Consider the following 13,252-nt stretch of genomic DNA (forward strand, 5'->3'; position numbering starts at 1 on the left):
TTTTCCTAAGCACTCAAGGTGAACATTGCATAGTTACACCACTCCTAAAAAAACCTTCATTGGACCCAACCTAACTATCGCCCCATCTCTTTCCTCCCTTTCCTATCCAAGATACTGGAATGTGCTGTACACTGCTGTTGTGTTGACTTTCTTTCATCTCAAGCTATTCTTGATCTACTTAAAACTGGCATTCAGTCGGACTCTCTATTTTCATACACAGTTTCTTTAACTTTACCAGTATTAATCCATAATAATGGAGCTATTACTGATCTTATTTCTCTCTACACGTTTTATTGTGGGAGTTTCCATGCATATTATTTCTTCACCGCGTCTTTATCATCTCACACACGCATTTCTCCCCTCATCTTTCATTCTCAACAGCGGAGCTCTTAGTTCTTTTGCTGTTAGGTTTTTACACATAGGCTTAACTTTTTTCGTTCTTGTATTATTTTGCCTCAAAAGTAATATGGATTGCATTTATATATTTACATGTCTGACAGGACCCAGGTATATAAGTACATAAGTACATAAGTAGTGCCATACTGGGAAAGACCAAAGGTCCATCTAGCCCAGCATCCTGTCACCGACAGTGGCCAATCCAGGTCAAGGGCACCTGGCACGCTCCCCAAACGTAAAAACATTCCAGACAAGTTATACCTAAAAATGAGGAATTTTTCCAGTCCATTTAATAGCGGTCTATGGACTTGTCCTTTAGGAATCTATCTAACCCCTTTTTAAACTCCGTCAAGCTAACCGCCCGTACCACGTTCTCCGGCAATGAATTCCAGAGTCTAATTACACGTTGGGTGAAGAAAAATTTTCTCCGATTCGTTTTAAATTTACCACACTGTAGCTTCAACTCATGCCCTCTAGTCCTAGTATTTTTGGATAGCGTGAACAGTCGCTTCACATCCACCCGATCCATTCCACTCATTATTTTATACACTTCTATCATATCTCCCCTCAGCCGTCTCTTCTCCAAGCTGAAAAGCCCTAGCCTTCTCAGCCTCTCTTCATAGGAAAGTCGTCCCATCCCCACTATCATTTTCGTCGCCCTTCGCTGTACCTTTTCCAATTCTACTATATCTTTTTTGAGATACGGAGACCAGTACTGAACACAATACTCCAGGTGCGGTCGCACCATGGAGCGATACAACGGCATTATAACATCCGCACACCTGGACTCCATACCCTTCTTAATAACACCCAACATTCTATTCGCTTTCCTAGCCGCAGCAGCACACTGAGCAGAAGGTTTCAGCGTATCATCGACGACGACACCCAGATCCCTTTCTTGATCCGTAACTCCTAACGCGGAACCTTGCAAGACGTAGCTATAATTCGGGTTCCTCTTACCCACATGCATCACTTTGCACTTGTCAACATTGAACTTCATCTGCCACTTGCACGCCCATTCTCCCAGTCTCGCAAGGTCCTCCTGTAATCGTTCACATTCCTCCTGCGACTCTTGACGACCCTGAATAATTTTGTGTCATCGGCGAATTTAATTACCTCACTAGTTATTCCCATCTCTAGGTCATTTATAAATACATTAAAAAGCAACGGACCCAGCACAGACCCCTGCGGGACCCCACTAACTACCCTCCTCCACTGAGAATACTGGCCACGCAATCCTACTCTCTGCTTCCTATCTTTCAACCAGTTCTTAATCCATAATAATACCCTACCTCCGATTCCATGACTCTGCAATTTCTTCAGGAGTCTTTCGTGCGGCACTTTGTCAAACGCCTTCTGAAAATCCAGATATACAATATCAACCGGCTCCCATTGTCCACATGTTTGCTTACCCCCTCAAAAAAATGCATTAGATTGGTGAGGCAAGACTTCCCTTCACTAAATCCGTGCTGACTTTGTCTCATCAGTCCATGTTTTTGTATATGCTCTGCAATTTTATTCTTAATAATAGCCTCCACCATCTTGCCCGGCACCGACGTCAGACTCACCGGTCTATAATTTCCCGGATCTCCTCTGGAACCTTTCTTAAAAATCGGAGTAACATGGCTACCCTCCAGTCTTCCGGTATTACACTCGATTTTAGGGACAGATTGCATATTTCTAACAGTAGCTCCGCAAGTTCATTTTTTAGTTCTATTAATACTCTGGGATGAATACCATCAGGTCCCGGTGATTTACTACTCTTCAGCTTGCTGAACTGACCCATTACATCCTCCAAGGTTACAGAGAATTTGTTTAGTTTCTCCGACTCCCCCGCTTCAAATATTCTTTCCGGCACCGGTGTCCCCCCCAAATCCTCCTCGGTGAAGACCGAAGCAAAGAATTCATTTAATTTCTCCGCTACGGCTTTGTCCTCCTTGATCGCCCCTTTAACACCATTTTCGTCCAGCGGCCCAACCGACTCTTTGGCCGGTTTCCTGCTTTTAATGTATCTAAAAAATATGTCCCAGGTATATGTTATTTCTTTGTTTCATCACACCAATGCATATGTTATAGACTTTTCCGTATCTTGATAATGTCTTAATTGTTCTCAGGTAAATTTGTTTCTTGGAATATTCATGGCATCCTGTTAAAAGGAAGAAGGGCATGCTGGCATTAAAAAAAAAAATGAATGCCCATGTGATATTTGTGCAAGAAACCCATCTTCCTGAAGTAGAATTGTTTTACTAAAAATACTAATTGGATTAACCTAACAGTTAGTTCACCCTCACAAAGAAAGAAAAATAGTGTCTCAGTTCTTCTCCACAAAGACCTAAATGGTCAGTTTAAGTATCAGATTTCAGATAATGAAGGAAGATGGGTTTTGGCCAAGGCTTCTTTATTACAGCAAGAATTCCTTTTGTTAAATGTATATGCGCCTAATCAGGATTGTCCCTCCTTTTTTCACACCATAGCAAATAAAATTGCAGAATGTGAACCTCTTCCTTATAATTGCAGGTGACTTCAATATGCCTTTAGACATTTGGTTGGATAGACAATCCAAGTCTTGCTATCTTTTGCCACTGTTGATCACCGTCTACTCCTTGATATGCTGTCCTCACTTGGATTTCAGGGATCTGTTCTTTCCTGGTTTTCTTTTTATCTCTCCCATCGCACTTTTAGTGTATACTATGGCGGATCCTTCTCTACTTCTATCCCACTATGAGTTGGTGTACCTCAGGGCTCTCTGTCTTGGGATCTCTTCTTTTTTTCCATCTATTCTTCCGTTGGTGCTCTGATCTCATCCCAAGGTTTTCAGTATCACCTTTATGCTGATGACTCCCAGATCTACCACTCCACACCTGAAATCTCAGCAGGAATCCAGGCCCAAGTATCAGCCTGCCTGTCTGACATTGCTGCCTGGATGTCTCACTGCCATCTGAAACTAAACATGAACAACACTGAGCTTCTTGTCTTTCTCCCTAAACACACCTCTCCTCTTTCCCCATTCTCTATCTCTATCTCCATGGATAACACTCTCATCCTTCCTGTTTCATCAACTTGTAACCTTGGGTTGACTCCTCTCTCTCTTTCTCTACACATATCCAACAGACTTCTAAAACCTGTCATTTCTTTCTCTATAATATCACCAAAGTTTGTCCTTTCCATTTGTGAGCACACTGCCAAACCCTTATCCATACTCTTATCACCTCTCGCTTATACTATTGCAACTTGCTTCTTACAGGTCTCCCACTAAGCTATTTTTCTTCCCTTCAATCTGTTCAAAATACTGCTGCACAAATTATATTCTGCCAGTGTTGCTCTGCTTATATTAGGCCTCTCCTCAAGCCACTTAATTGGCTCCCTATCCATTTCCACATACAGTTCAAACTCCTCTTATTGACTTACAAGTGTATTCACTGCAGCTCCTCAGTACCTTTCCAGTCTTACCTCTCCCTACACTCCTTCCTGGGATCTCCGTTCATTGGGTATATCTCTCTTATCTGTACCCTTCTGTTCCACTGCCAACTCCAGACTCTGTTCCTTTTATCTTGCTGCACCATATGCCTGGAATAGACTTTCTGAGCTAGTACGTCAAGCTCCAGCTCTGGCCATCTTCAAATCTAGGCTAAAAGCCCATCTTTTTGATGCTGCTTTTAACTCCTAACCCCTTTTCACTTGTACAGTACTCTTGTGTATTTTATCTTTCCCACCTTATTAATTCCTTTATCCCTTATTTGTCCTGTTTGTCTGTCTTGATTAGATTGTAAGCTCTTTTGAAAAGGGACTGTCTCTTTATGTTCAAGTGTACAGTGCTGCGTACATCTAGTAGCGCTATAGAAATGATTAGTAGAAATGATTAGTAGTAGTAGAAGTATCTGAGCACACCACACGAACTCTCGTCCACACTCTCATTATTTCTCGCCTTGACTACTGCAACTTACTCCTCCCCGGCCTCCCACTTAGCTATCTAACCCCCCTTCAATCCGTTCAGAACGCTGCCGCACGTCTTATATTCCGCCAGAACCGATTTACACATATCACCCCTCTCCTCAAGTCACTTCACTGGCTTCCGATCAGATACCGCATACAATTCAAGCTTCTCCTCCTTACCTACAAATGCACCCGGTCTGCGGCTCCTCACTACCTCTCTACCCTCATCTCTCCCTATGTTCCTGCCTGTAACCTCCGCTCAGTGGACAAATCCCTCCTTTCAGTTCCCTTCTCCACCACTGCCAACTCCAGGCTCCGCTCATTCTGCCTTGCCTCACCCTATGCCTGGAACAATCTTCCTCAACCCCTACGCCAAGCCCCCTCCCTACCCATCTTCAAATCTCTACTTAAAACTGACCTCTTCAATGCTGCTTTCGGCATCTAACCTTTCGTGAAATATAGTATGCCCTATCAGACTGACTCTACACTTGTCTTGACTGTACACTTGTCTTTAGATTGTACACCTGTCTTTTAGATTGTAAGCTCCTTGAGCAGGGACTGTCCTTCCATGTTAAATTGTACAGCGCTGCGTAACCCTAGTAGCGCTTTAGAAATGTTAAGTAGTAGTAGTAGTAGTAGAAGCCAATTTTGAGATTTCAATCCACAGGACAGTGGCACCAGGATTCCCCCCCCCCTCCTCACACTCACTCTAGGGATTGCTTTGGAACATTCTACAGGTTCTGGAATATGTGGGAAGCTGCATAATGGAAGGAGAAATAAGGTCTTATATGATAGTTTTCTTTCCATTAGTCCTTCACTATCCCAGCAGACCACCTGAGGTTTCTGAGAAGTTTACTCGGTGCAAGATAACGACTGTCACCTTGCATGGTGCTTCCTGCATATCTCTTGTTCTCTATAAGTTGCCTAGAGATATGAGAGGTCCATACATGTTTAATCATCTTGTTAGTGTTAGATTAGTGAGTTGTTAAAGGTTGTTGTTTATTCTGGGTATTATCCTTACTGCTTGGCTATGTAATTACTGAGAAGCTGGACTGGATGCTGAGAGAGATATGTCTCATCTTTCAATTCTCTATCTTTACCTGCTGGTTGATGGACACAACTATCCCACAGGTTCTGGAATAGTGAGAAGGACTAATGAAAATAAATTTTATCAGGGAAGACTTAATTTCTTCTTGGGGAGAATGAGGGATAGTTACCTCAGGAGTAGTGAATGATAAAGAATGTGGTGCAGTATTTCATCAATTTGCAGTGTTTCCGTGGTAATAATGAATCTTACTCTGTCTTCCCCCTCCTTTACAGGTATGTAGCTTGGAATCTCCATGAACCAGCAAGAGGGAAGTTTGATTTCAGTGGGAATCTGGACATTGAGTATGTGATGAAGTTTTGCTTGCTTTACAGATAATCAAAGATGGTGTTCATTTGTGCTAATGATTTGTTGGGGTTATAGTTTATTATTACTTGGATATGCAATCTGAGCAAAGATCATTATTAATATTTTTTTTTACTGTTTTGGAATTTGTGACTCAGGTAATGGGGGTTTACTGTTATTTGAAAGGAATTGGTGGTGAGTTGTAGACTAGACACTGCAACTCAAGAGTGGTTAGATGTGGGTAAAAAAGAGGGAAAGGGGATGGGACTTGATATACCGCCTTTCTGTGGTTACAATCAAATTGGTTTACATTTTATATGCAGGTACTTATTTTGTACCTGAGGCAGTGGATGGTTAAGTGACTTGCCCAGAGTCAGCTCCTCACTGCTTCCCCTTTATAACATGGTGCTGCAGTTTGGAAGTGCTCCTAAAGGAAAAATGTCTGTAGATTTATGAGGAATTTCATCAATACAGGAAGATATGTGACAGGGTGGATTTGATTAAAATTCAATCAGTTTTCATCATGTGGTAAGTTACAGTTTAAATTACTAGTCAGGGAGCAGGGTGCATTTCATTTAAATCAAATCCACTTAATTCATGATTTATATAACCAGTCAGCAGGTTTCTGTGCTGATGAAAGTGAAACTGTAAAAGGAATATATGATACAATTTATTCCTAGTCCTGTTAGGACCACACCAGTGAGTTATATCCCTTTGACCAGCAGATGGAGGTAGAAAAAACAGACCATTCCCAGTGACGTCACAATAGCAGCTGTAGCCTGGAGCTGTTCAATATAGGGAAAGGGAAATGGGACTTGATATACCGCCTTTCTGAGGATTTTGCAACTACATTTAAAGCGGTTTACATATATTCAGGTACTTATTTTGTACCAGGGGCAATGGAGGGTTAAGTGACTTGCCCAGAGTGACAAGGAGCTGCAGTGGGAATCGAACTCAGTTCCCCAGGATCAAAGTCCACTGCACTAACCACTAGGCTACTTCTCCATACCATCTCTTATACCTCTAACATAGCCTATAAATAAAAGCACCCTGTAGGTTCCTCTGGAGCCTCTGCCCAAAAACAGAATGAAATAACATTAAACAACATGAACCTCTAAAAGAGCTCTGAGAGACAACAGATCGGTACCATCAGGCCTCCAAGCAGTGAGTAGGTAATCCCAAACTCCAGACTTCTGGGTGGGATAGTGGACCGGTCTAGCAGGACTCAAGGATAGGAAACTAACAGTTAAGAATATATTTCATCTTCCTTAGGTCCAGCTAGAGCAGTCCATACACGTGGAATGTACCAGAACTCATACACCTGGCCAGAAGGAGGACAAGGCTCCCTGTACAACTACCCTGGTGCTGTCGCCTCTAACGCACAGATCTAACTTATAATGCCTCACAAAGAAATTAAGAGAGGACTACATCACCACTTGACAAATGTCCTCCAGGGAAACAGACTGGACCAGGGCCCTATTAAAGTGGGTCCTGAGACCACACAGAACAGTCTTGTTCACCAAAATGTAGATGGCCTTAATGGCCACATTGATCCAATGCAGAATTGATGCTTCTCCTTTTTGTGGCCCCTGAAACAGAACAAAGAGGTGGTCTGTTCTTGTACATTCATTAGTCACCACCAAGTACTTCATTAAAACCCTGTGAACATCTGATGTGTGAATCATTTGATCTGCCTGCTCTCCAGACTCATGCTGAAATGCAGGCAGGAAAAACATCTGGTTCAAGTGAAAAGGGGATACAACCTCTGAAAGAAAAGATGCCACCATATGCAAAGACACCATATTTGCATAAAAGGACAAATAGGGATCACCGCATGAAAGAGCCTATAGCTTTGAAATCTGGCAGGCTGAGCAGATGGCAGCTAAGAAGGCTATCTTCATAGAAAGATCTTTTAGGGGATGCCAGCTGCAGGAGTTCAAAGGGAGCTCCTTCCAGAGCCATCAGAACCAGAGAAAGATTCTACTGGGGGAAGAACTGGCTGAAGCAGGGGACAAAGGTGTTTAACCCCTACAAAAATCTGACCACATTAGGCAGGACTGCCAAAGACCCCCCCTCCCCCTGGGGGACACCGATAGCAACCTGATAATGCCTTAGCCCAAACCTTGAGAGAATTCAGGGCTAGACCCTGATCAAAGCCATCCTGGAGAAAGAAAGAAAGCCCTCCATGGAGACAGAAACCTGTGAACACAGCAAGACTCAAAGGTCTTCCACGCTTGGACATAAACCAGGGGTGTCAACCTTTTCCTAGCCTGTAAGATGCTGGCTGTGACCAACACCAGGATCTCTTATGCCTCAAAGCTAGGAAGTAAGCCAGAAGTGATTCGAATTTTCCATGACAACCAGACTCTAGGGAAACAAACCTCGAACTCTCGGGAAAGGTAGAGGATCCTCCACGATAAGCTAGACCAGATCTGCATACCATGGGCATTGTGGACAATCAGACGCCACAAGAATAATTAACAAGGGGTGCTTTGCAATCCTGAGCAAACTTCAGCCTACCAATGACGGGGGACGGGGGGCGTTAACACAAAGTAGCTCCCAGGGACACTAGAACTGAGCCAGTGCATCAATTCCCACCAGTTCCCTCATGGTCTTTGTGTTTATTTTTTTGAGAGAGGCCATCAGATTGAACTTGGCCTCCCTTAGCAATCCACAATGAGCTAGAATGCCGAATTGCTTAGGGCCCATTCCCCCAGGCCCAGATTGTGGTGGCTTAGGAAGTCTGCTTAGACATTGTCCACTCTGATAATGCCAATTGTTGAGAGTGCAGAGAGATGGATCTCCACCCAACTGCGTAGCCATTGCATCTCCATCACCATTGCCTGACTCCTGGTTCCACTCTGCTTGTTGACATAATGTTGTCTGAAAACTCCTGAACTGCTTTCCCTCGAATGATGGGAAGAAAGCCCTGTAGGGCCAGGTGAATTGCCCTGGCCTCCAGGTGGTTGATGGACCAGGAGGCCTTCTCTGAAAACCTGGTGCCTTTACAGCATACAGGTCAAACAAATTGCCCCCCCCCCCCAACCAGCATCTGAGGTTGGAATTGGTGATGACCACCGCCCACTCCAGGATGGCTAAGGAACTTCTTTGAGGAGATGAGCTGAGTGATCCCTCCAGCTTTGAGGAGATGAGCTGAGTGATCCCTCCAGCTTAGTTCCTGCTTGAGAGTAGACAAGAGTGGGAGGTGAACTTTGAAATCCTGAGATGGCTTTCCAGTGGGCCAACAGTGCTCTTTATAGGGGGTGCATGTGGGCCTGCTCCCATGTGACCACTTCCAGAGTGGCCACTATCAACCCCAGCAGCTGAAAGTAATCCTGTGCTAACTAGTAGTGGCTTGGTTACAAAACTCCGTCTTTCATGACTAGAGCTTCACAACTCTCTATGCAGTCAAGCAGATCTAAGGAAGCACATCCCAGGTATCTGAGCTCCTGTTTTGATTCAGTGTTGCTCTTTGCATAGTTGACTACCCAATCCAGGTTCTCCAGAACCTGGTTACCCTCCTCCAAATCATCCCAGATCAGCTAATTGTCCTGTTAAGGATGCAGCTGCACCTGCTTCTTGCGGAGGAAGATGGCGACCACCACCATGACCTTGGAAAAGATCCACAGTGATTGATGAGCCCAAAAGGAAAGACATGGTACTGAAAGTATCTGCTCAACATGCAGAAATTCAGGAACCATCTGTGGTCCAGATGAATTAGAATGTGAATATAGACCTCTGCTAGGTTGAAGGAGGGGAGGAACTCTCCTGGGTAGACTGAAGCAATCACCAAATGTAGAGCCATCAGAAACAGCCTTGAGGGTGGCTCCCCCTCCACTAGAACAGTTGTCTTCTTGGTCACAGCTATGACCAAGGCATCCACCCTAAAGAGGGGGGAAAAGCCAGTCCTCCAGGGAATGTTCACCCAGATCAAAGGAGTCTGAATGGGCTGTGGACAAAGGAGTCATCTGAGAGGGCTCAGATGGAGTCCCTGCTGGGGGAGATTATGGGAAGCTCATCGAAGCCTCCACTGGCAATCTGCTTCTGCTTAGTGGGGGTGGGGGAACCGATGGAGGCAGGGGAGGATGAGGGAGAAGGACTTCAGGAGGCTGAAGAGGCACCAGAAGCACTTCAACATGATCCTTTGGGCCTATCCCTGGGAGGTCCTGCCTCCAGGCTGCAAGAGTCCTGCTTAGGTCATGTGATATTGCTGCAGCGAGTCCTAACCTGTGCCCTTGGGGGCCTCAGAGGGCTGATATGTAAGAGAGAGCTTCAGTCTTCAGCCTGGTGCTTTGTGTTGTCACATTTTGTTTGTATTTCATATATGGTAACCCCTGAAGAAGGCTTTATGCCGAAACACGGCCTGTGTTGGGTCATTACTGTTTACGCCTTTGGCAGGTCAAGACTGTACACCTGTTTGATCACTTACTGACATTCCTGAGATAAAACTGCTCTGTTTCCTAACTCTGATCTACAGTATCTTTCTACCCTTTCTTTACAGGATACCATAGGGAGAGAGTAACTGTCATTATGTTCCTTTGTAGGGCATTTATTAAGATAGCAGCAGATGTTGGATTGTGGGTAATTATGCGTCCAGGACCATATATCTGTGCTGAGTGGGATCTTGGAGGTTTGCCCAGGTAGGAAAAATTTTTTATTTCTTGCTATCTTCTTTCTATCAGCAACCTGACACACCTTGAACTGTCAGTCCACCACATCAACTGAAAAGTTTACTGTGAAAATTATTGTTGAATTTCATGACTTTACAGAGTTCTGGTAACTATATTGGTCTTAGAGTAAACTAGATTTTTTTGGTAGTTTATGACACCTTATATTAGATCAACATAATAATCTAAAGACGCTGTTGTACATGAGCTATCAAGACCACCTTGCTTCTTTGGGAGTTGTGCATTTCAGAGTGCGCTTGGCGATTTGGCTGCGTGGATTTTGATTGTTTTCAGTTGGTGCTCATTGTTGCTTGCTGAATGCTGTTGATGTCACTGGTTGGCTTGTTGGGCTGGTTGGGTTGCACGTGTTGTACTTGGATTTTGGCGCAGAGCACTGGGTGCGCTGTATAGAATCTGGGAGTATGAGCTAATATTCAGTGGAGATAACTGGCTATCTCGCACTGAATATTAGCGCTTAGCTGGCTAAGTGCTATTTGACCGGCCAGGAGACGTTCTTGGCCCGTTAAATAGCACTGACTATCAGGCTTTATGAACGTTCTCACTGAGCTGAAACAAATGGTCAGGCAATTGATATGTGGATCTGATATTTCTGCACATAATCTGGAACGTGTTCAGTGTCCTCACACACTGAACCTTCTGTTCTGTAATGTGCAGACTATGAAAACAGCGCAAGATAGTGGCTTTCTAAAACAGAGCATGAATAAAGGATAATTAGTATTATTATTAGCATTTGTATAGCGCTACCAGACGCACACAGCGCTGAACACCTGACACAGAGAGACAGTCCCTGCTCAATAGAGCTTACAATCTAAAAATACAGACAGACAAGACAATTAAGGGCAAGGGAAGTACTGGGTGAGAAGGAACAAGGAGAGGGCAATTGAGTAGTGGCTAGGAGCCAAAAGCAGTGGTGAAAAGGTGGGTTTTCAGCATAGATTTGAAAACAGGTAGAGATAGAGCTAGACGTACAGGCTCAGGAAGTCTATTCCAGGCATAAGGTGCCGTGAGGGAAAAGGAATGAAGTCTGGAGTTAGCAGTGGAGGAGAAGGGGGACGACAAGAGAGATTTGTCCAGTGAACGGAGTTTATGGGGAGGAATGTAGGGAGAGATGAGAGTGGAGAGGTAATGGGGGGCTGCAGAATGGATGCATTTAAAGGTCAGTAAGAGAAGTTTGAACTGTATGCGGAAGCGGACAGGGAGCCAGTGAAGTGACTTGAGGAGTGGGCTAGTGTAGGTATAACGATTTTGGCGGAAAATAAGTCCTGCTGCAGAATTTTGGACAGTCTGGAGAGGAGAGAGATGGCTGAGTGGAAGACCAGTGAGAAGCAAATTGTAATAATCCAAGTGAGAGGTGACAAGGGTTTGGATAAGGGTTCTGGTAGCGTATTCAGAAAGGAAGGGGCGAATTTTGCTAATGTTGTAGATAAAGAAATGACAGGTTTTGGTGATCTGTTGAATATGCGCAGAGAAGAATAGAGAGGAATCAAAGATGACTCCAAGGTTACAAGCCGAGGAGACAGAGAGGATGTGAGAGCCATTAACGGAGATAGAGAAAGGGGGAAGAGGGGAGGTGGGCTTAAGGGGAAAATTGAGAAGTTCAGTTTTAGTCATGTTTACCTTCAGATGGCGTTGAGACATCCAAGCAGCAATGTCAGACAAGCAGGATGAAATTTTGTCCTGGATTACGGTTGAGATTTCAGGGGTGGAGATGTAGATCTGAGAGTCATCTGCATAAAGATGGTATTGAAAGCCATGGGATGAAATCAGGGTACCAAGAGAAGAGGTATAGATGGAGAAAAGGAGGGGTCCAAGGACAGAACCCCCTTGTTTGGAAAAAAACATGCCTGCATAAGGGTTGCAAGGAAAAGAAGGGGGAGATAACTCTTTATAGCTCCAACAGTGAGGCAAACATACTGAATGCTGTCCTGGTTCGTGCAAGAGCTTTTCTTTCCTACTCAGTCTTACTGTTGTATCCCAGCCTGCTGTGTTCAGAATGCAGTGGACTGTGTGGTAGGGCATGTGGCCTCTGATTGATCAAGAATATTGATAACAGATTCTAGAGATACATGGTAGTCACAGATAGAACCATTGGCAGATATCTCCCAGCGCTGTACATGCCCTCATCACTTCTGCTCCTGCCCTGTTGTTTTCACAGCCCTCTTCAGCCAAGTCCAAGGCTGGGGACATAGCCTCTTGGAGTCCTCCACTTCCTTATTTATTGGTTTATACTTTATGATGAAGTTAATAACTGCTCTTTGGATCGACTCCATCCTGTTATATCTTGTTAAAGATGTGGAAATACACTTGAAACAAATAGGAGGAAATATTTTTTCACTCGAAGAATAGTTAAGCTCTGGAACTCGTTGCCGGAGGATGTGGTAACAATGGTTAGCGTATCTGAGTTTAAAAAAGGTTTGGACAAGTTACTGGAAGAAAAGTCCAAGGTCTGATGTTGCAATGGACATGGGGGGAAGCCATTGTTTGCCCTTGGGATTGATAGCATGGAATGTTGCTACTAATTGGGTTTCTGCCAGGTACTTGTGACCTGGATTAGCCACTGGTGGAAGTAGAATACTGGTCTAGATGGACCACTGGTCTGACCCATTAAGGCTATTCTTATGTTCTTATGTTTCTTCAGATGTATCTGAGGTGGAAGCATTTGATTTTGGGTTCTCATATACTTCAACATTTATTGATTATGTTGATACAAGGCAGGCTGATATCTACTCACATTTCAGTTTACTGAATGATAGAATTATCATATTCGATGATGAGAAATCATTGATGTTACTATTTTCCCTTGAGAAAAGACACTGAGGAATTTGGTCACTTCCACAATAGCAAT

The 13,252-nt window shown here is 44.0% G+C and overlaps 1 protein-coding gene across 5 annotated transcripts in view; it reads left to right on the forward strand.

Moving 5' to 3' along the window:
* Positions 1-13,252, forward strand: part of GLB1L2 (galactosidase beta 1 like 2) — a 119,576-nt gene that overhangs the window by 41,838 nt on the left and 64,486 nt on the right. For all 5 annotated transcript variants that reach the window (XM_030221490.1, XM_030221494.1, XM_030221492.1 and 2 more), the window contains exons 3-4: positions 5,650-5,718; positions 10,264-10,359. In XM_030221490.1, coding sequence (XP_030077350.1) covers positions 5,650-5,718; positions 10,264-10,359 — 165 coding nt within the window. The remainder of the gene's footprint in view (positions 1-5,649; positions 5,719-10,263; positions 10,360-13,252) is intronic.

The sequence above is a fragment of the Microcaecilia unicolor genome, chromosome 12 (genome assembly GCF_901765095.1).
Source record: "Microcaecilia unicolor chromosome 12, aMicUni1.1, whole genome shotgun sequence".
NCBI lineage: Eukaryota > Metazoa > Chordata > Amphibia > Gymnophiona > Siphonopidae > Microcaecilia > Microcaecilia unicolor.